This window comes from Macaca nemestrina, chromosome 1 (genome assembly GCF_043159975.1).
Source record: "Macaca nemestrina isolate mMacNem1 chromosome 1, mMacNem.hap1, whole genome shotgun sequence".
In the NCBI taxonomy this organism is placed as follows: domain Eukaryota; kingdom Metazoa; phylum Chordata; class Mammalia; order Primates; family Cercopithecidae; genus Macaca; species Macaca nemestrina.
The window spans coordinates 98,699,510-98,719,426 of NC_092125.1; the positions used below are offsets into that span (position 1 = coordinate 98,699,510).

Below are 19,917 nucleotides of genomic sequence, written 5' to 3' on the forward strand. Positions count from 1 at the left end.
CAGTCCAAAAAAAGAGTTTTTAATAATATGATGTTGATAATTGTACTGTGGTTGACATGTACATATTCCTATTATTAGAAAACACATACTTAGCTGGGCACGGTGGTTCACACCTGTAATCCCAGCACTTGGGAGGCCGAGGTGGGTGGATCACGAGGTCTTGAGTTCAAGACCAGCCTGGCCAAGATGGCAAAACCCTGTCTCTACTAAAAATACAAAAATTAGCTGGGCGCAGTGGCGGGCGCCTGTAATCCCAGTTACTCGGGAGGCTGAGGCAGGAGAATCACTTGAACCCAGGAGGCAGAGGTTGCAGTGAGCTGAGACCATGCCACTGCACTCCAGCCTGGGTGACTGAGCGAGACTCCATCTCAAAAAACAAAACAAAAAAACCCATACACACCTATTTAAAAATAAAGGCCCATGATGTATGTAACTTACCCTCAAATGGTTCAGAAAAAATTTTGTGTGTGTGTGTGTGTATGTATATATATATATATATATACACACACATATATATACATATATATACTATATATATATGTGTGTATATATATATACACACACACACACATATATATACACACCCACATACAGAGAGAGAGAGAGAGAGGAAAGAGAGAGAGAGAGAGAGGAAAGAGAGAGAGAGAGAGAGAGACAGACAGAGAGAGAACATGAATGATAAAGCAAATGGGGTGAAATATTAACAATAGTTGAATCCAGGTAAAGGGCATATGTGTGGTTTTATACCATTGTTATTTTTGCAACATTTAATAAATTTTAAATTGTTTCTAAACAGAGTTAATAAAACAATAAAATTACAGCAGGATACATGCAATAATTAGTGTTTGGACAATGTATAGTAGTGGGACAAAGGAGGGAGCCATCAGCTTTGTCTGGGGGTGGAGGTGTCAGGGAAGGCTTCATAGAGAAATTGGAGGAAAGATTGGAAGGATGATGTCTTCTTTTCCTCTATTTATTTATTTATTTAAATTATTATTATTATTATTATTATTATTATTATTATTATTATTTTTGAGTCGAAGTGTTGCTCTGTTGCCTAGGCTGGAGTGCAGTGGCGTGATCTTGGCTCACTGCAACCTCCACCTCCCAGGTTCAAGCAGTTCTCCTGTCTCAGCCTCCAGAGTAGCTGGGATTACAGGTGCATGCCACTGCATCTGGCTAAATTTTTGTATTTTTAGTAGAGACGGGGTTGCATCATATTGGCTGCTCTTGAACTCCTGACCTCAGGTAACCTGCCCACCTCAGCCTTCCAAAGTGCTATGATTATAGGCGTGAGCCACTGCGCCCGGCCAATTATTATTCTTAATTAATTTATTTTTCATGAAGTGTCACCTCAGTCTAAAAGGATGACTTCTTGACAGAGCCGTGTCTAGGGGGCCAGGGCATCTGGGGGAGGTGGGAGAGGGAGAACGCAGGGGAGGATTGTGACCTATCCACAAATTGGATTAGATACTGCTACATTGTATGGCCTGCCCTGGCAAAGCAGGACACCCCTCCTCAGATGGTGACAGTTACTTGTGTGGCCAGGAACACAGCTCCCTGCTCCTCCAGCCAGTCACACATCCTTTCTCATTTCCAGGGGCCCAGGCTGAGGTACCCTCAGAGGGAAGGGAATCAGAGGGAGGGGCCAGCAGTCTAGGCTGATCAGGGCTGGGCTGGGCAGGGCTTGGGTGCCACTCTGCCAGGCTTTTGGACTCTCCACAGCTCTCCACATAAAGGGACCAGCACTTCACCCCGCATCAGGATCCTCTGCAGGGGAGCTCTGAGTGTCCACTGGAAGAGAACTTTCAGCTCCTGGCATCTGTGAGGAAGGAAGGAGGGAGCTGTCTATGCTGGTGAGAAAAGTGTTTTTGATCCATGTGTGTGGGAGCAATGATGCCAGCTCAGGTCTGGTCTCAGTTTTAGAGACTGAGAGTTTCAGGGAAATGAGCCTGTGGCCTCTGGAGTATTTGTAGTGCTGGACAGCCATGGAGGACATTCCAGGAGGTTCTAGAATGCTCATAAGCCCATCATTTTCCATGTGAGGTTTCCTGACTCAGAAATGTCAGGGAGTAAGAATGAGAGGATGACAAAGGAGGGGCCAACCAGTGACCTTGTGCATCTTGTTTTTCCTTAGAGGACAATGACCAGACTCTGCTTCCTGTTATTCTTCTCTGTGGCCACCAGCGGCTGCAGTGCAGGTAAATCACTCCTGACAGTAGGAGCTGCAGTTCCCTGGGCTCCCCTCTGCTGTGCAGGGCCCTGGAGGGAGTAGAGCTGGGCAGGGCTCTGAAGTCAACCAGGGGGGAAGTCCTGGAGAGGCACGGAACCCAGGATAGGCAGCCAACTTGAGGTGTGGACTGGGTGCTGATTTCTGGCCTCTCCTGGGGTCTGGTCTGAAGCAGTCAGGATGTTAGCTCGGGTATGTCCTTGGGCTTGATTCTCTGCTTCTGTGACTGTGAGGGGTTCATAAGGTGAGAGAGTAAACTGTGTCCCTGCTCGGCTGCTCTTGTAGTCTTGGCCTTGGGATCTCCAGAGGGAGCTGGGTGATCAGTGCTGTGCCCAGGGTACACCCTCCTCTAGTTGCCATCCTCACAATTCTATTCTTCCAGTAGGCACACTAGTGATATTTTTTCATTGACACTGAGTTTATTGTTTATTTCAATCCATCATTTACATATGCATCTCATTTGATCTCCATGAGTATAAAGAAGTTATTAATGACATCTTAAAGATGTAGAAAAAGGATCAGAGATGTTAAGTGTCTGCTCAAGGAGGCACTGTCATCAGGGGTTGTCTGGGTTTTAACTTGAGTCCTGTAATTTTTTTTTTTGAGACGGAGTCTTGCTCTGTCACCCAGGCTGGAGTGCAGTGGTGCAATGTCGGCTCACTGCAACCTCCGCCTCCTGGGTTCAAGCGATTCTCCTGTCTCAGCCTCCCCAGTAGCTGGGATTACAGGTGTGCACCACCACACCCAGCTAATTTTTGTATTTTTAGTAGAGACTTGGTTTCACCATATTGGCCAGGCTGGTCTTGAACTCCTGATCTTGTGATCCGCCCTCCTTGGCCTCCCAAAGTGCTGCGATTACAGGCATGAGCCACCGCGCCTGGCCTGAGTCCTGTAATTTTACACTTTTTCCTACTCTGCCAGGTTTTTGGAATAATTTCTAGGCTTTTAGACTAATATACACAGCCCTTCCTCCACTGGCCTCTGTTAATTTTTCAGCTTTGGTTTCCAAACCTCTTTGTATTACAACATATGTTCCAGCCGCAGTAAGAGACTGACCTGTAGTTTTCAGCAGGCTGGGCTGGGCTGGGCTCTGCTATTGCTTCAGGCCATCTCATGTGCTTTCTTCTCTTCCTGGGGTGTACTCTCCCCTTTTCTTCCTGTCCTGTAGCCAGCTCCCATTCTCCCATCAAAATCAGTCTGCTCTGAGTTACAGCTGGTCCCTTCCCCAGCAAGTTTCCAGGCCTCACCCCTGTAGGTGGGTTTGACCCTCCCATCTCAGTTGGCCCCTTTCCATGTGCTCCTTCCCTGTAGAATGTAGTCTCTTGAAGAAATGTGCCAAATTGTCTTTGTCCGGCATCTAGGTAGTTCACACAGTAGGTATTTAATTAAAGTTAGTCGAGTGGAAGATTCCAGGTGTTTAACCTATACCAGCTGTTGGATTAGACCGTCTTAGCATAGAGAATCCCTGACCTTCTGGGACTTCAGAGCAGAGTGATGCAGGGGCAGAGGTTGGCCAGGAAAGGTGGCCTTAGTGGTCAGACTTTTAATGAGAATCATTCTCACATCTTCTAACAGCGGCCTCTTCTCTTGAGATGCTCTTGAGGGAGTTCCAAACCTGTGCCTCCTCCTTTTCTTCCCTGCCTAGAAGCTGCAAAGAAGTAAAGGAATGCTGCCATAGTGCGGGTGGTGAGTAATGAACCAACTCACCATTCTCTCTTTAAAGCCACTTTTTAGCTCAACAGAGTCCAGTCATGGAAATCAGGAGGGACATATCCATGTGGAGCCTATTCTGCTCCCAGCTCCTACGAAAGGAGGTTTCTAGTGGGAATTTTGAGGCTTTTGTGTCCCATTCCAGTCACAAAGTCTTCTGAACACGGGAGAATGCAGTGTTCCTGGTTATGCTTACAGTGGTGGCAAGAACTGTGATGAGTCTAAGATTTGCCGCTACTTGCCCGGGGTTTATAGATGCTGGCAGAAAACCTGAAACTCCCGAGCCAGAGACAAGGAACTTTATTAATCACAGAAATAGCAGCAGCCAGAGCATCAGCATTTTCTTGTACTGGGCCAGGTGACTTCTGCCCAAGTAGTGGGTTTGTCAAGCTGGCTGACAAATGTGGCTGGCAAAGAAACAACGAGCCCTTTTTAGAGCCAGAGAGTTTATTACTCACATAGATAGCAAGTTCAAGATCGGCAAAAGTGTCAGCTTTTCCCATCCCTTGTCCCACAAGACGGTACAGAAAAGAGGGCGGGTGACAACGCAAAGTGGGCAGTGGCTGAGGAGCCAGTCCATGCTGCCCTAGCCGTTTCATGGCCTGTGTACCCTATGGGGTGGGGGCAAGTGAGGCAAAAAACCTCATACCTCTTCAGAACCCAGGAGGTGATGACACAGTCATGACAGCCTCCACGAAAGATAGGGAGCAGGGTGAGAAGTGACCTCGTTGCAGGTCCTCACAGGCTTCCCATCTTTCCATGTTTCGGGAAGACCACAGGCTTTCTGCCAAGGCTTAGGTCAGCTGTCCCTATGTGGCCTATGTGCAAATGTGCAAGGTCACCAGGATGCCACAGTGGAGCCAGTCTCCTGCAAACTTGGGAACAGAAGGGGAACTCTGAGCTTTGGGAAGCTGAATCTTATGAAATGGGCACAACCTTTGCTCTGAGCTGCACAGAGGCCCCATCCAGCTATAAACTCAGATGTGGCTGTGTGCTGATTTCTGGCCTCTCCTGGCCACAGGGTGGCACTGTCGAGAGGGAGATACCATCTCTGTCTCTTCTAAGGCTATTTGCTCTACAAACTCTTTGAAAAGATAGTGTGAAGCCAAGGCAGTCAGTGCCTCTGCTCATAGGTGACCAGAACACAGGACGCGCGGAGCATCATCTTCCAGCAAGTATGTGTTGCAGTCTTCTGGGTGTACTTTTGACTTCTTAAGGCTTTTCCGTTCACGGGGCTGAGATGAACCCTGAGCTCTCAGACAGGGAGGCTCTGGGCTGGTTCTCTCTACAGATGACCTGTAGTTTCTCTGCACCGAGAATGGTGTTGTCTACCAGACCTTCTGTGACATGACCTCTGGGGGTGGTGGCTGGACCCTGGTGGCCAGCGTGCACGAGAATGACGTGCATGGGAAGTGCACGGTGGGCGATTGCTGGTCCAGTCAGCAGGGCAGCAAAGCAGACTACCCAGAGGGGTATGGCAACTGGGCCAACTACAACACCTTTGGGTCTGCAGAGGCGGCCATGAGCAATGACTACAAGGTTGGTACCACTTCCCACCCACTAGGGTGAGGGTGAGGAGTGGAGTGTGGCTGGCCACAAGCCTGCAGTAGGGAGGGCTGGAAGGTGGGGATGTGGGGAAGAGCTGGAGAATAAGAGAGAAATACATGCCTTGAATCACAACTTCCTCCCAACAAGGCTGTTAGGGCCGTGAGTGGTGATGGGATCATCTGCTGGGAGTAGGGTGTCTGAGCGTGGCTAACCATCTGCCTACTGGATCCCAGAGCTCTCAGCCCACTTGCATGTGTGGACCTTCTGCCTCCTGGCCCAGTCAGGCTCAGTGTCCGTTGCTTTCCAGAACCCCGGCTACTACGACATCCAGGCCAAGGACCTGGGCATCTGGCATGTGCCCAACAGGTCCTCCATGCAGCATTGGAGAAACAGCACCCTGCTGAGATACCGCACCAACACTGGCTTTTTCCAGAGACTGGGACATCATCTGTTTGGCCTCTACCAGGTACACGGGGCTGCTGGCTGGGGGGCACTTTCTTTGGTGAACAGAGAGCCAAGTGTCTAGGGTAGGGGGCAGATCTGTCCTGTGGTTCCACATCACTACCGAGTGTTTGGCTGTTTCTCCTTCCTTTGGTTCACTGTGAGCTCATGTCTGGCCTCTCAGAAACTCTAAGCCAGGCAACGAAGAGGCCTGTGGGACAGGAGAGCATAGGGAGAAAGAGACAGGGACAAGGGGTTTGGGGCTGTTGGGGAGACACAGCTATGGGGAAAAGGAAGCACTATTATTATGATTGGTTTTGGTTAATGGCAGTTAACTTGAAACTCCTCCTCTCCCTGCACTGTGGCAGCATCTCTACTGTCCTCACAAAACCTCTCTTCTGGGTCTCTGCAGAAATAGCCAGTGAAATACGGATGACGGAAATGTTGGAATGACAACGGCCCAGACATACCTGTGGTCTATGACTTTGGTGATGCTAAGAAGACTGCATCTTGTTACTCACCATATGGTCAATGTGAGTGCTTGCTCCCTAAGTCTGGTCATAAATATTTTCTTGCACTCTTGGAGAATGGTGGCAAATAAGAACAATTCATAATTACTAGTATTTACTGAGCACTTAAAATGCACCAGACTCTTGTCTTGGAACTTAACATGATCTTGTGTCATTTAATTATGAGAAAACTATGAAGTTAGAATTGCTATTAATCCCATTTCACAGGACATGATCCCAGCTTCTTCATCACCACCTGCGTGGCCTCTTATAATAGTTAAGAAACGGTGCATACAAAACATTAGCTGGGCATGGTGGTGCACGCCTGTAATCCCAGCTCCTTGGGTGGCTGAGGCAGGAGAATTGCTTGAATCCGGGAGGCGGAGGTTGCGGTGAGCTGAGATTACACCACTGCACTCCAGCCTGCAAAACAAGAGTGAAACCCCATCTCAAAAAAAAAAAAAAAAAAAAAAAAAAAAAAAAAAAAAAGATAAGGTGCACACTGAGGTTCACAGGAAAGAACCACTAGCAGAGTGGTGAGAGAAATTTACTTTTGTTATGAAGGATAACTATTAATTATCTTACAAAAGGCAGTTTTCTGTATAATAAGACCACAGAAGTTAAGTTGTGGATGAAAAAAATCAAAGACATCACTGTTTGCCTTTGATATTTCGATGAAAGCAGGTGATGGCCAGGGAAACTAACCCATGGTAATTGGATGAGAAGTGTGTAAACAGCAACAGGCAGCCACATCTGATCATTGCTTATTCCTGCTGGGCCTTCTCAGATCTTTTTAGTAATCTTTCTGTGGAGTCTATCTTCTCCTATAAGCTGTAGGCAGACAAGGGTCCTTTTGTGAGCCCCAGCCTTTGTCCTCTTGCCCCAGATGAAAAGAAGTTCCCTTGGGGACAAGTTTAGGACTGACATGCACAAGCCACTGGCCATAGAGGTGCTGGGCTGCACCCCTACAACCTGGGGTGTTTGGCTGTAGCCTCAGCTTTTGGCTTAGGGAATTCCTGGACTGGCCAATGGGATGCTGCTTCTGGTTCCTCCTGTGAATGCTTGGCTCTTTCTTCACCTCTTCTTTTTCAGGGGAATTTGTTGCAGGATTCGTCCAGTTCTGGGTGTTTAATAATGAGAGAGCAGCCAAAGCCCTTTGTGCTGGGATAAGAGTTACTGGCTGTAACACTGAGCATGTGAGTTTTTGGGGAGATCAATGGCCCATGTGTGTGCATGGGTATGCACGTGTGTGCACCTGTGTGGGGTCCATCATTCTGTGTCTCTGTGGTTACTTGCTTACTCTCATTATTCTCTTCACTCTCATTACTCTCTTGATGATGTCTTATGAATATAATTTATTTTTTATTTCTTTTTTTTCTTTGAAGAGTCCATATTTTTAATAAAAATGAAGTGATACAAAGTTTGGAGTAGTAGATGCCAGAAGTTGAGTATAATTTATTTATTTTTAAAATCTTATTTATTTTATTTATTTTTTTGAGACGGAGTTTCACTCTTGTTGCCTGGGCTGGAGTGCAATGGCGCGATCTCTGCTCACTGCAACTCTGCCTCCTGGGTTCAAGTGTTTCTCCTGCTTCAGCCTCCTGAGTAGCTGGGATTGTAGGTGTGCAGCACCACGACTGGCTAATTTTTTTTGTATTTTTAGTAGAGACAGGTTTCTCCATGTTGGTCAGTCTGGTTTCAAACTTCCAACCTCAGGTAATCCACCTGCCTTGGCCTCCCAAAGTACTGGGATTACAAGTGGGAGCCACCACGCCTGGCCGAGTATAATTTATTTTAATGGAATTCAGTTTACCAAAATTTTCATTTATGGTTAGTACTTTTCATGTTTTCTTTAAGATGAACCTCCTTACATTGAGGTCATGAAAATATTCTCCAATATTAATCTTAACTTTTAGAAGCTTTATATTTTTATTGTAGAAGACAGCACCATAGCTGTAGTGGTGGGAGATTGAATTTGAGGGACATCCTGTGCCTAGGGGCTGGAGGAAGAGAGTATCAGAGCCATCAAGAACAAGGGCATTCACTTAGGGCCCCCTTTCCTCCCCAACTGACAGTCTGAACTCACAGTTCCATTTTCACTTCCCTGCCTCAGCTTTCAGCTTTTTCATTTTCCAGCTAAGATGAGGCGGCTATTCTCTCATGGAGGGACTCGCAGATTAGAGTTCAGAGGATGCTGACCACGTGGGCACTGGCGGAGGACTAAAGTAGGTGTCTTTATGCCCTTTTCCTTGACAACCTTCTCCACTGGCTCTTAGACTGTCCATTAGTGCATGTTTGCATATGTCCCTGCATGCATTATTTCTTTAAAATACATGCATAGCCAGGTGCGGTAGCTCACGCCTGTAATCCTAGCACTTTGGGAAGCCGAGGCAGGCGGATCACTTGAGGTCAGGAGTTAGATACCAGTCTTGGGCTCACTGGTGTCAGCAGCAAATCAGATCCCTCACAGTGTCTCTTCTTTCTGTTTCCCAGCACTGCATCAGTGGAGGAGGGTTCTTCCCACAGGGCAAGCCCTGTCAGTGTGGGGACTTCTCTGCCTTTGGAATGGATATGGAGCTCACATTCGGAGGAGCTGCAGTCAGGAGATAATGGTGGCAGCTGTACTCTTGTTGTATAGATGAGAGAGAGCTCTGCAGTGTCGGGGTAAGAACCCATCTTCCAAACCCGGCGATTTGGAGACAGAAAAACCAGAATTCTAACAAGGAGGAGAAGAGACTAAATTACATCAATCTGCAACTCTATGTTTCTTTGAATTCTTTTTTTTTTTTTTTGAGACGGAGTCTCGCTCTGTAGCCCAGGCTGGAGTGCAGTGGCCGTGAAGGGGTGGCCTGCCCCTCCACACCTGTGGGTGTTTCTCGTAAGGTGGAACGAGAGACTTGAGAAAAGAAATAAGACACAGAGACAAAGTATAGAGAAAGAAAAGCGGGGCCCAGGGGACCGGCGCTCAGCTTACAGAGGACCCACGCCGGCCCCGGTCTCTGAGTTCCCTTAGTATTTATTGATAATTATCTTTACCATCTTAAAGACAGGGGAGTGGCAGGACAATATAAACAAAGAAAAAAGAGGAAATCGGCAGTAAGACATATGAACAAAAACCTCTGTGACATGAATAAATTCAAAGGACAAGGCTGTGCCTTGAGATGCATATGCAAACATCTCCATAAACCTTTAGGCAGCATAGTTTGTCTATCACATGGGGAGAAACCTTAGACAAATACCTAGCTTATCTAGGAACAAAGTCACACCCTGCACGCCCAAAATCCATTAAACCTTGAGTTACCACAGCACATGTCTCTTGCAAGGACAAGGTTGGGGGTAGGGTCACAGACTAACAGCATCTCAAATACAGAACAAAATGGAGTCTCTTATGTCTACTTCTTTCTATACAGACACAGTAACAGGCTGATCTCTTTCTTTTCCCCACATTTCCCCCTTTTTTTTTCAACAAAACCACCATTGTCATCATGACACAAAGTAATAGAATATCACAAAGCAAGTGGAGGCAGGATGGTGTTAAAATTAAAATTTTTGGGCATGCATAGTCATGGATAACATTTTATCAGAAAACAGGGTTTGAGAGCAGACAACCTGTCTGACCAAAATTTATTAGGTGGGAATTTCCTCGTCCTAATAAGCCTGGGAGCGCTACAGGAGGCCGGGGCTTATTTCATCCCTTCGGCTTCAACCGTAAAAGGCGGCACGCCTCCAAGGGGGTCGTTTATAGGCCTACCCTCAGAGCGCATTCTCTTTCTCAGGGATGTTCCTTGCTGAGAAAAAGAATTCAGCGATATTTCTCCTATTTGCATAATGAAAAGAGAAGAAATATGGCTCTGTTCCGTCCGGCTCACCGGCGGCCAGTTCAAGGTTGCCTCCCTAGTTCCCTGAACATTGCTGTTATCCTGTTTTTTCCAAGATGCCCAGATTTTATATTGTTCAAACACACATGCTCCACAAACAATTTGTACAGTTAAGGCAATCATCACAGGGTCCTGAGGTGACATATATCCTCCTCAGTTTACAAAGAAGATGATAGAATTAAGAGATTAAAGTAAAGACAGACATAATAAATTACAAAAGTATTAATTTTGGAGAACTAATAAATGTCCATGAAATCTTCACATTTTATGTTTTTCTGCCGTGGCTTCAGCTAGTCCCTGCGTTCAAGGTCCCTGACTTCCCGCAACGTTCTCCCTCCCTTTTTCTCTATATAAATGTGCCATGGCGATGAAGGCTTGTTCGTTCTCTCGATTTTGACGCAGGATTCTTCGACTGGTCCGGCACACTAAAAACAAGCCGATTAAACAGAGACACATAATTCCAAAATTTACTGCAGTAGAGTTCCCAATAGACTTAATCCAAGTCGTGGGGTTTAATTCATAAAGATTTTTTGCCACTTGATCTAATGCCTCAGCTCCAGGCACAATATTTAAGTGACTTTGAGAGGCTTCAAAAATTTGTTCTTTTAATTTAGAAATGTCTAAAGTGAGATTATCTTCTCTTCCCTGTAGATGGCGTCTAACCATGTCCCAGTGATGTTTAGACTCATTATAAACTTGGGGTGTAATACAAAAATCTGACGTATTCCAGTCACACTGTAACTGGAAACGATGTTCCAAGCTCATGAGTCTATCTCCCATCCAAATGACGGTTTGTCTAAGATCATTAATTTGATTTGCCAATTTTTGATCGATACCAGATTGTGAATTCCACAACCTTGTGGAATTCTTTTGCCAATTGTCAACAAAGCTTACTGTCTGAACAGAAGAGTGCAATGCAACTCCTGCCACAGTGGCTGTAGCTGTGACTGTAATTAATCCCATAATCACTGCAATTAAAGTAAAAATGAATCTTTTGGATCTACTTAAAACGCCTTTTAATATTTCAGTCAAAATATGGATGGATGGTGAGGCCTCCCATGGTCGGTCCATGGACACAGGGATCCACACGCCTTCTCTTGCTCTCACCAGCAGAATACGGTGCTGCCAATCAAAAGTTGAATCAATGCAAGTAAACAATCTGCAATTTTCACAAGTTATAGTTTGGGAGTCTGGTTTAATAACTATATTTCCTATGACTAACATATAAGGGGGCTTTACACAACTTTGTAAAGGAACTGTTAGACTGGAATTTAGGTTGATAGAGTAAAATGGCTAATAATCTCTTGTTTCTATAGTTTGATTTCCAGACCAAATTCTAAGGCGGTATGAAGCCACAGTAAGTCTCCATAATTCTGGATGTTCAGGACCAAAAACAGGACTTATCATTTTTGGTCTTGGAGTAGAGATTCCCTTTTCTCCCCATATCCAAGGGTAGAAAGACTGTAATTTTTTGTGCTTATGTTTATCTAAATTTTCCGTTAAATCACTATCAACAGTTGGACTCACTAGTGCACTGGGACAGAATTGAGTTTGTCCTGTGCAATCGTGGTAGAATTGACCTCTAGGTGCCCAATCTATAACTGTTCCGAATGTATTGTTTTGTAATATCACTGCACTATTGGCCACACATTCTTCCCAAACTAAATCTTTTGATTCTCTGGAAATCTCTTTGGGGCAAGATTTCCCTTTTGGCCTAAATTTTAATGATCTTTGATAAGAAAAGTCTTGTAAATAGTTTACCTGTGGTTTGAGTGACATTCCGCTTACCATGTGATAAGTAAATCTACTGGTGGGACTGACAGTAGGTACTTCTACCAACCAATTTTGAATAGCAGGCATTAAACATCCTGGTGCTCTCCCTAGGCAAATAGGAGGATAACGATACCCAATGGAAATATTTATCATCATTCCTTCTTCCTCCGGTTTGGCAGGGCAACGATCATCTGTGGGACCAGGTACCCACATACTATTATTAACATATACTTCAATAGGATTATCCATCCATGTAACTGCCCGAATTAAGGGCGGGAAAGGCACATAGGCCCAGTAGGTATAATTAGCTGCAGCTGCTCCTGCAGGCATGGGGAGACTTACCACCGTTGATACAATCATTAAAGCTGTAAGCAGCATTTTTTCTGGGGTTTGTGTCACCTTTGTGCTAGCTAGGCTTTTTCCAGCTAACGGTGTCAGCTTCTTTAACTGTGCCCAGGTCGGCAGCTCCGCCTTCTTGGTGCGTGGTGACTTCATCTGTTCTTTTGATATCATCACTTGGTTCATCATGCGAGTCAATGGTGCTCGATTGCGGTGTTTCTGTCTCCGTGGAGGCGCTTTTCTTTGCATCTCCGATGGGTTCATTGTAGAACTTCAAATGTCTAGTGGGTATCCAAACAGGAAGCTGATTTTCTCCTGGTGAAACACAAGCAAAACCTCTTCCCCAGGTTATCACCTTCCCTATTTCCCATGTCTTATTTTTGTTGTCTTTCCACCAAATCAGTTTTCCTTCATGTGGGCTGTTCTTTTTACCAGTAAGATGTTGTTCTGCAGAAGTAGTAGTCTGATTTCTATAAATGTTTAAAAAATTTAAAGTATAGAGTGCTAGATTAAGCTGCATCTGAGGAGTGGTACACTCCTTACTGTCTCCCCCTTTTTTTTGTTTAACTAACTGAGTTTTGAGTGTTCTATTAGTTCTTTCAACTATGGCCTGTCCTTGGGAATTATAAGGAATTCCTGTTGTATGTGTAATATTCCACTGATTTAAGAATTTTTGGAAAGCTTTACTACAATAACCTGGTCCATTGTCAGTTTTAATTTTTTTTGGAACTCCCATTACAGCAAAACAAGATAATAAATGTTTTTTAACATGGGAAGTACTTTCTCCTGTCTGGCATGTTGCCCATATGAAATGTGAATAAGTATCAACTGTTACATGAACATATGATAATTTTCCAAATGAAGGTACATGGGTAACATCCATTTGCCATAATGCATTAGGACACAGACCTCTGGGATTCACTCCTGCCTCTTGAGTGGGCAGGTGTAGTACTTGACACTGGGTGCAATGTTGTACAATATCTTTTGCCTGTTTCCATGTGACATCAAATTTGTTTTTTAACCCTGCTGCATTTACATGAGTCAAAGCATGAAGTTCTTGTGCTTTTATGAATGCAGAGGATACCAGTAAGTCAGCTTGTTCATTTGCTATAGTTAAAGGTCCTGGCAAATTAGTGTGTGCTCGAATATGAGTAATATAAAATGGGAAATTCCTTTTTCTTACAGTTTGTTGTAATAAATTAAACAACTGGTTTAACTGATCATCCGTGCTATATTTAACTAGAGCTGTCTCAACATCCCTTGTAGCCTGTACTACATATGCAGAATCTGATATAATATTAACAGGTTGATTAAAATCTTGTAACACTGTAATGACTGCAACCAACTCTGCTCTTTGAGCTGATTGATACTGAGTTTTGATTACTCGCTCTTTTGGTCCTGTGTAAGCCGCTTTTCCATTGCTGGAACCATCAGTAAATACTGTCAGAGCATTTTCTAAAGGCTCATGTCTGGTAATTTTAGGTAAAATCCAAGTAGTCAATTTTAAAAACTGGAAGATTTTTGTTTTTGGGTAATGATTATCAATAACTCCCACAAAATTAGCAAGGCCAATCTGCCATGCACCAGAATTGATAAAGGCTTGCTTAACTTGTTCCTTGGTTAAAGGAACAACTATTTTGTCTGGGTCATTACCACACAATTTTATTATCCGTAATCTTGCCTGACCAATTAATGTAGCTATTTGATCCAAGTACAATGTAAAAGTCTTAATTGTACTGTGAGAAAGAATGACCACTCCACGAGATCAGTGTTTTGAATAATGATGCCTGTTGGAGAATGTGTAGTAGCAAAAATCAAAAGTTGGAGTGGGGCTAAAGGATCTATCCTATTTATTTGCGCTGACTGAATTTTTTCTTCCACTAATTTAATTTCTTTTGTTGCCTCTGGGGTTAATATTTTTTTTACTATTTAAGTCTGGATCTCCTCTTAGGATAGAGAACAAATTTGACATGGCATAAGTAGGAATGCCTAGAGTTGGCCGAATCCAATTAATATCGCCTAACAATTTTTGAAAGTCATTTAATGTTTTTAAAGTATCTTTTCTTATTTCTATTTTTTGTGGCTTAATTTTTCTATTTTCTATCTGCATCCCTAAATAATGAAAAGGAGCAGAGGTTTGGATCTTATCCGATGCTATTGTTAGTCCTGCGTTGGCAACCTCTGCTTGCAGAAATGTGTAACAGTCAATTAATTTTTCTCTTGTTTCTGCAGCACATAAAATATCATCAATATAGTGAATGATATAACAATCTGAAAATTTGTCTCTAACTGGTTGAAGGACTTGACCTACGAAAGTTTGACAAATAGTTGGACTATTAAGCATTCCCTGAGGTAACACTTTCCACTGAAACCTGGTGGCTGGTTCTTTATTATTTATGGCTGGTATAGTAAAGGCAAATTTTTCACAATCTTGCTCTGCTAGAGGAATGGTAAAAAAGCAATCCTTAAGATCAATTATAATTAAAGGCCAGTCTTTTGGGATCATGGCCGGAGAGGGCAATCCGGGTTGAAGAGGCCCCATGGGTTGAATTACAGCATTTACAGCTCTTAAGTCCATTAACATACGCCATTTGCCTGATTTTTTCTGAATTACAAATACAGGAGAATTCCAGGGTGAGAATGAAGGCTCAATGTGTCCTTTTTTTAATTGTTCCTTTGCTAATGAATGTAAAGCCTCCAGTTTTTGCTTCGGTAGCGGCCACTGATTTACCCATACCGGTTTTTCTGTTTTCCAAGTTAATGGAATGGGTTTAGGAGGCGCTACAGTGGCCGCCCCTAAAAAGGATACCCTATTCCTTTTCTTTCTTGATTTTTCTTTGTCTCAATTGGGACTTTAATGCCATTTTCATTTTTTCCTAACCCCTTTCCTGGTATATATCCCATCTTAGTCATGATTTTTTGACTCGTGGGGCTGTATAATGGAGCGGGCATAATGATTTCCGCACCCCATTGCTGTAATAAATCTCGACCCCATAGATTAACAGGAATTGAAGTAATCATTGGCTGAACAGTACTTTCTTGATTATCTGGTCCTAAACAATGTAAAATCATTGTACTTTCGTACACTTCTGAAGCTGTGCCTACGCCGACAAGTCTTGTAACAGCCTTTTGTTTAGGCCAATTTTTTGGCCATTGATTTAAAGCAATGACAGAGATATCTGCTCCAGTGTCTACCAACCCTTCAAACTGTTTTCCTTGAATAATGGCCTTACACACAGGTCTGCTCTCAGAGACCAGATTTGCCCAATATGCAGCCTTTCCTGTCTGATCAGTGCTTCCGAACCCTCCTGTTCTTTTTATCTCACTGTTTCCAACTTTAATATAAGGTAGGAGTAATAATTGAGCAATCCTGTCTCCTGGACTGGCACTCCAAGGAACTGAGGAACTAATAACCAATTGAATTTCGCCTTTAAAGTCTGAATCAACCACACCAGTATGAATTTGAACTCCTTTTAGATTTAAACTCGATCTTCCTAAGATTAGTCCTACAGTCCCCTCAGGCAATGGGCCATATACCCCTGTGGGGATTTTTTGTGGAGGCTCCCCTGGAAGCAGAGAGACTGCTTGTATGGTGCATAAATCTACTGATGCACTGCCGTTTGTGGCGGGGGATAATTGCTGTATTGTGATAACTGGCTTATTCCCTGAGACACTTGTGGCAGTGGGGGTTGTTGTTCCTGAAAACCCTGAGGAACAAAGGGCTGAATTTGGAATGCCCCAGTTTGTTGCGGGGCCTGAGGCTGGCCCCTCCTCTCGTTTCCCGACAGTAGTTGCCCATTTTTATCAAATTTAGAACGACATTGATCACCCCAATGTTTTCCCTTTTTACATCTTGGACATAGGCCAGGTGGCTTTTTATCTGTTTTTGTAGTAGCTTGAGTAGTTATATTTTGTTTATTTGAGACTAGGCAATTCTTTTTTAGATGACCAATTTGACCACAATTATAACATCTTCCCCCAAATGTTCTAACCTGTCCTCCTAAAGCAACTCCTGTGATTGCTTGAGCCATAAGCATAGCTTTATGCATAGCTCCTCCAATTCCATCGCAGGCCTTAACGTACTCTGAGATTACATCTGATCCTGCGGGAACCCTTCCTTTTAATGGCTTAATGGCTGATTGACAATCAGGATTGGCGTTTTCATATGCCATCAACTCCACTATGACCTTACGGGCATTCTCATCGGTAATTGACTTTTGAGCAGCATCTTGAAGTCTTGCTACAAAATCAGGGTAGGGCTCTTTAGAGCCTTGTCTTATTGTATTAAAGGAGGGGCAGGCGGTTCCTGGGTCTTGGATTTTCTCCCAGGCCCTAAGGCAGATAGCCCTGATTTGCTCAATGGCCTCATTTGGCATTATTACTTGTTGGTCAACAGTGCTCCAATTTTGACCTATTCCTAATAGTTGATCTGCATCTATGTCAATTGGAGGATTGGCAGTCCTATTTTTTCGGACCTGTACTTGTGCCCCATCAATCCACCAAGTCTTAAATTGTAAAAATTGAGAGGGTGAGAGTGAGGATTTTGCCAGAATCTCCCAATCATAAGGAATAAGTCTATGTCCATGAGCAATGGAATCTAATAATGTTCTCATGTAAGGAGAGTTGGGTCCATACTGTTTTACTCCCTCTTTCATTTCTTTTAGCATTTTTATAGAAAAAGACTTATATCTGGCTTCAGCTACGGGAAGCTCTCCCTCTTGGGCCCCTTCTCCAGGTGGTCTTGCTTCTAATATTACTGGGAATTGCCACGCCTCAATATCTCCTTGTTTTCTTGCCTCATCAATAATTTTATGTAACGCACTACCCTGTGTACTAGGCGGTGCTGTAGGATTAAGTTTCATGGTGGGCGGTTGAGGATATGGCACCCTGCCCTGTGGCACTGGAAATGTTCCTGGCTGTCCATACGGATTTTCTGGGGGCTGCTGATACTGTAGTTCAGCTGGCGGCCAGTATTGATAGGCTACTGGCGGCTGGGTCTTATCTTCTACCAGCTGATATTGTGGACACTGCATTTGGAATGGCATTGCCATGACAGAGACTCTATCTTTTTCTATTTGATCTTCTTTTGGAGTTTGTACTTGTTTAACCTGCGTTTGAGGTTGTAAATTTACAGGCATCTGAGCTGCTGGAAGAGCAGTTGGCCATCGTGGTTTAGACTCTGATGGCTCTGCTAATTCTGGATTTTTTTCTTCTAATTTTAACGTTTCAGGATATACTACCTCCTGTAATTGATTATTGTCAACATTTTGCGTTGACCGAGCCATAGCCGGCTCTGATACACATTCACAGTGTGAACTTTCCTTTCCTTTCCGGGATTCTATCCCTGCCTCTTTTTCACAATCTACTGCACAGCTTTTAGGGACATCAGAAATTGGAACGCTATCTTCTTCTGTTTGAAATGGTTCTAAAGCTACTTTAATAATGACCCAATCATTCCATACTGTGAGCGGAATGATTTTACCTTCCCTACTTGCTTGTTTTAATTCTTTGCCAATTTTTTCCCAATCTTTTAGATCTAAAGTTCCCTGTTCCGGAAACCATGGACAAAACTGCTCTATTGTTTGAAATAGCGTAATTAGATTTTTGGTAGAGACTTTAACTCCCCCTCTTTTTAAGAGAATTTTAATAAAGCTGCGATAAGAGGCATATTTACTCTTAGTTTGCCCCATTGTTACCCTAGGTTCTTCCGAGCGCACAAGCTTACCGCAAGGCTGACTGTAGACGTACTCGGGAGTCTCTCGTCGACTTGTCCTCAATGACCACGCTCCAGCGTACCTTCACCTTAGAGAAAAGCCTCCACGTTGGGCACCAGATGAAGGGGTGGCCTGCCCCTCCACACCTGTGGGTGTTTCTCGTAAGGTGGAACGAGAGACTTGAGAAAAGAAATAAGACACAGAGACAAAGTATAGAGAAAGAAAAGCGGGGCCCAGGGGACCGGCGCTCAGCTTACAGAGGACCCACGCCGGCCCCGGTCTCTGAGTTCCCTTAGTATTTATTGATAATTATCTTTACCATCTTAAAGACAGGGGAGTGGCAGGACAATATAAACAAAGAAAAAAGAGGAAATCGGCAGTAAGACATATGAACAAAAACCTCTGTGACATGAATAAATTCAAAGGACAAGGCTGTGCCTTGAGATGCATATGCAAACATCTCCATAAACCTTTAGGCAGCATAGTTTGTCTATCACATGGGGAGAAACCTTAGACAAATACCTAGCTTATCTAGGAACAAAGTCACACCCTGCACGCCCAAAATCCATTAAACCTTGAGTTACCACAGCACATGTCTCTTGCAAGGACAAGGTTGGGGGTAGGGTCACAGACTAACAGCATCTCAAATACAGAACAAAATGGAGTCTCTTATGTCTACTTCTTTCTATACAGACACAGTAACAGGCTGATCTCTTTCTTTTCCCCACAGGCCGGATCTCAGCTCACTGCAAGCTCCGCCTCCCGGGTTCACGCCATTCTCCGGCCTCAGCCTCCCGAGTAGCTGGGACTACAGGCGCCCGCCACCTCGCCCGGCTATTTTTTGTATTTCTTAGTAGAGACGGGGTTTCACCGTGTTAGCCAGGATGGTCTCGATCTCCTGACCTCGTGATCCACCCATCTCGGCCTCCCAAAGTGCTGGGATTACAGGCTTGAGCCACCGCGCCCGGCCTTGAATTCTTTTTATAAATTGGCTGATGTATTGAGAGATTTTTAAAAGAATACCTATGGTTCTGGTGAATTCCACCTTGGATATTCTGGGCCTGTACAGTGGCTAGGAAGATCCCATTGAATAAAAATAAGTGTTCACTTCAGCAACACATATACTAAAATTGAAACAATACAGAGAAGATTAGCAAAAAGATATAAAAAACTGAAAAATAAAAAGACATTCTGGGCCAGGGATGGTGGCTCATGCCTGTAATCCCAGCACTTTGGGAGGCCGAGGCTGGTGGATTGCCTGAGGTCAGGAGTTTGAGACCAGCCTGGCCAGCATGGCAAAACTTCATCTTTAAAAGAAGTACAAAAATTAGCTAGGCAGTAATGTGTGCCTGTAGTCCCAGCTCCTCAGGAGGCTGAGGTGGAAGGATGGCTTGAGCCAGGGGGGCAGAGGTTGCAGTGAGCCAAGATCTTGCCACTGCACTCCAGCTTGGGTGACAGAGCCAAACTCTATCTCAAAAAAAAAAAAAAAAAAAAAAAAAAAAAAAAAAAAAAAAAAAGAAAAAGAAAAAGAAAAAGATAAAGACATTCTGGGTTTGGAATTTCAAGTCTCATCTCTCCCAGAGCACAAGTATGTTCCTGTTTTTAGGAGATCCCTGAACTGGATTTAAGGACAATAGAAAATATTTCATGTTAATTCTTCCTAATGCACCTTTATTAGCTAATTAAATAAAGCCTTCAATATAAACATGTTAAAGAAGATAAACAGGAGATAGAAGGCACAACCACCCATTTCTTTTATTCTTCCAGCTTTAGCA

The 19,917-nt window shown here is 43.9% G+C and overlaps 1 protein-coding gene and 1 pseudogene across 1 annotated transcript in view; both read left to right on the forward strand.

The window, feature by feature from the left end:
• The first annotated feature begins 1,599 nt into the window (after positions 1-1,599).
• Positions 1,600-19,917, forward strand: part of LOC105498189 (intelectin 2) — a 30,214-nt gene continuing 11,896 nt past the window's right edge. The window contains 9 exon segments of the mRNA XM_011770110.3: positions 1,600-1,856; positions 2,138-2,201; positions 3,806-3,916; positions 5,232-5,479; positions 5,796-5,954; positions 6,342-6,462; positions 7,531-7,634; positions 8,932-8,995; positions 8,998-9,102. Coding sequence (XP_011768412.2) covers positions 1,851-1,856; positions 2,138-2,201; positions 3,806-3,916; positions 5,232-5,479; positions 5,796-5,954; positions 6,342-6,462; positions 7,531-7,634; positions 8,932-8,995; positions 8,998-9,080 — 960 coding nt within the window. The 5' untranslated portion in view covers positions 1,600-1,850 and the 3' untranslated portion in view covers positions 9,081-9,102.
• LOC139360542 (U6 spliceosomal RNA) lies at positions 19,243-19,298 on the forward strand (annotated as a pseudogene).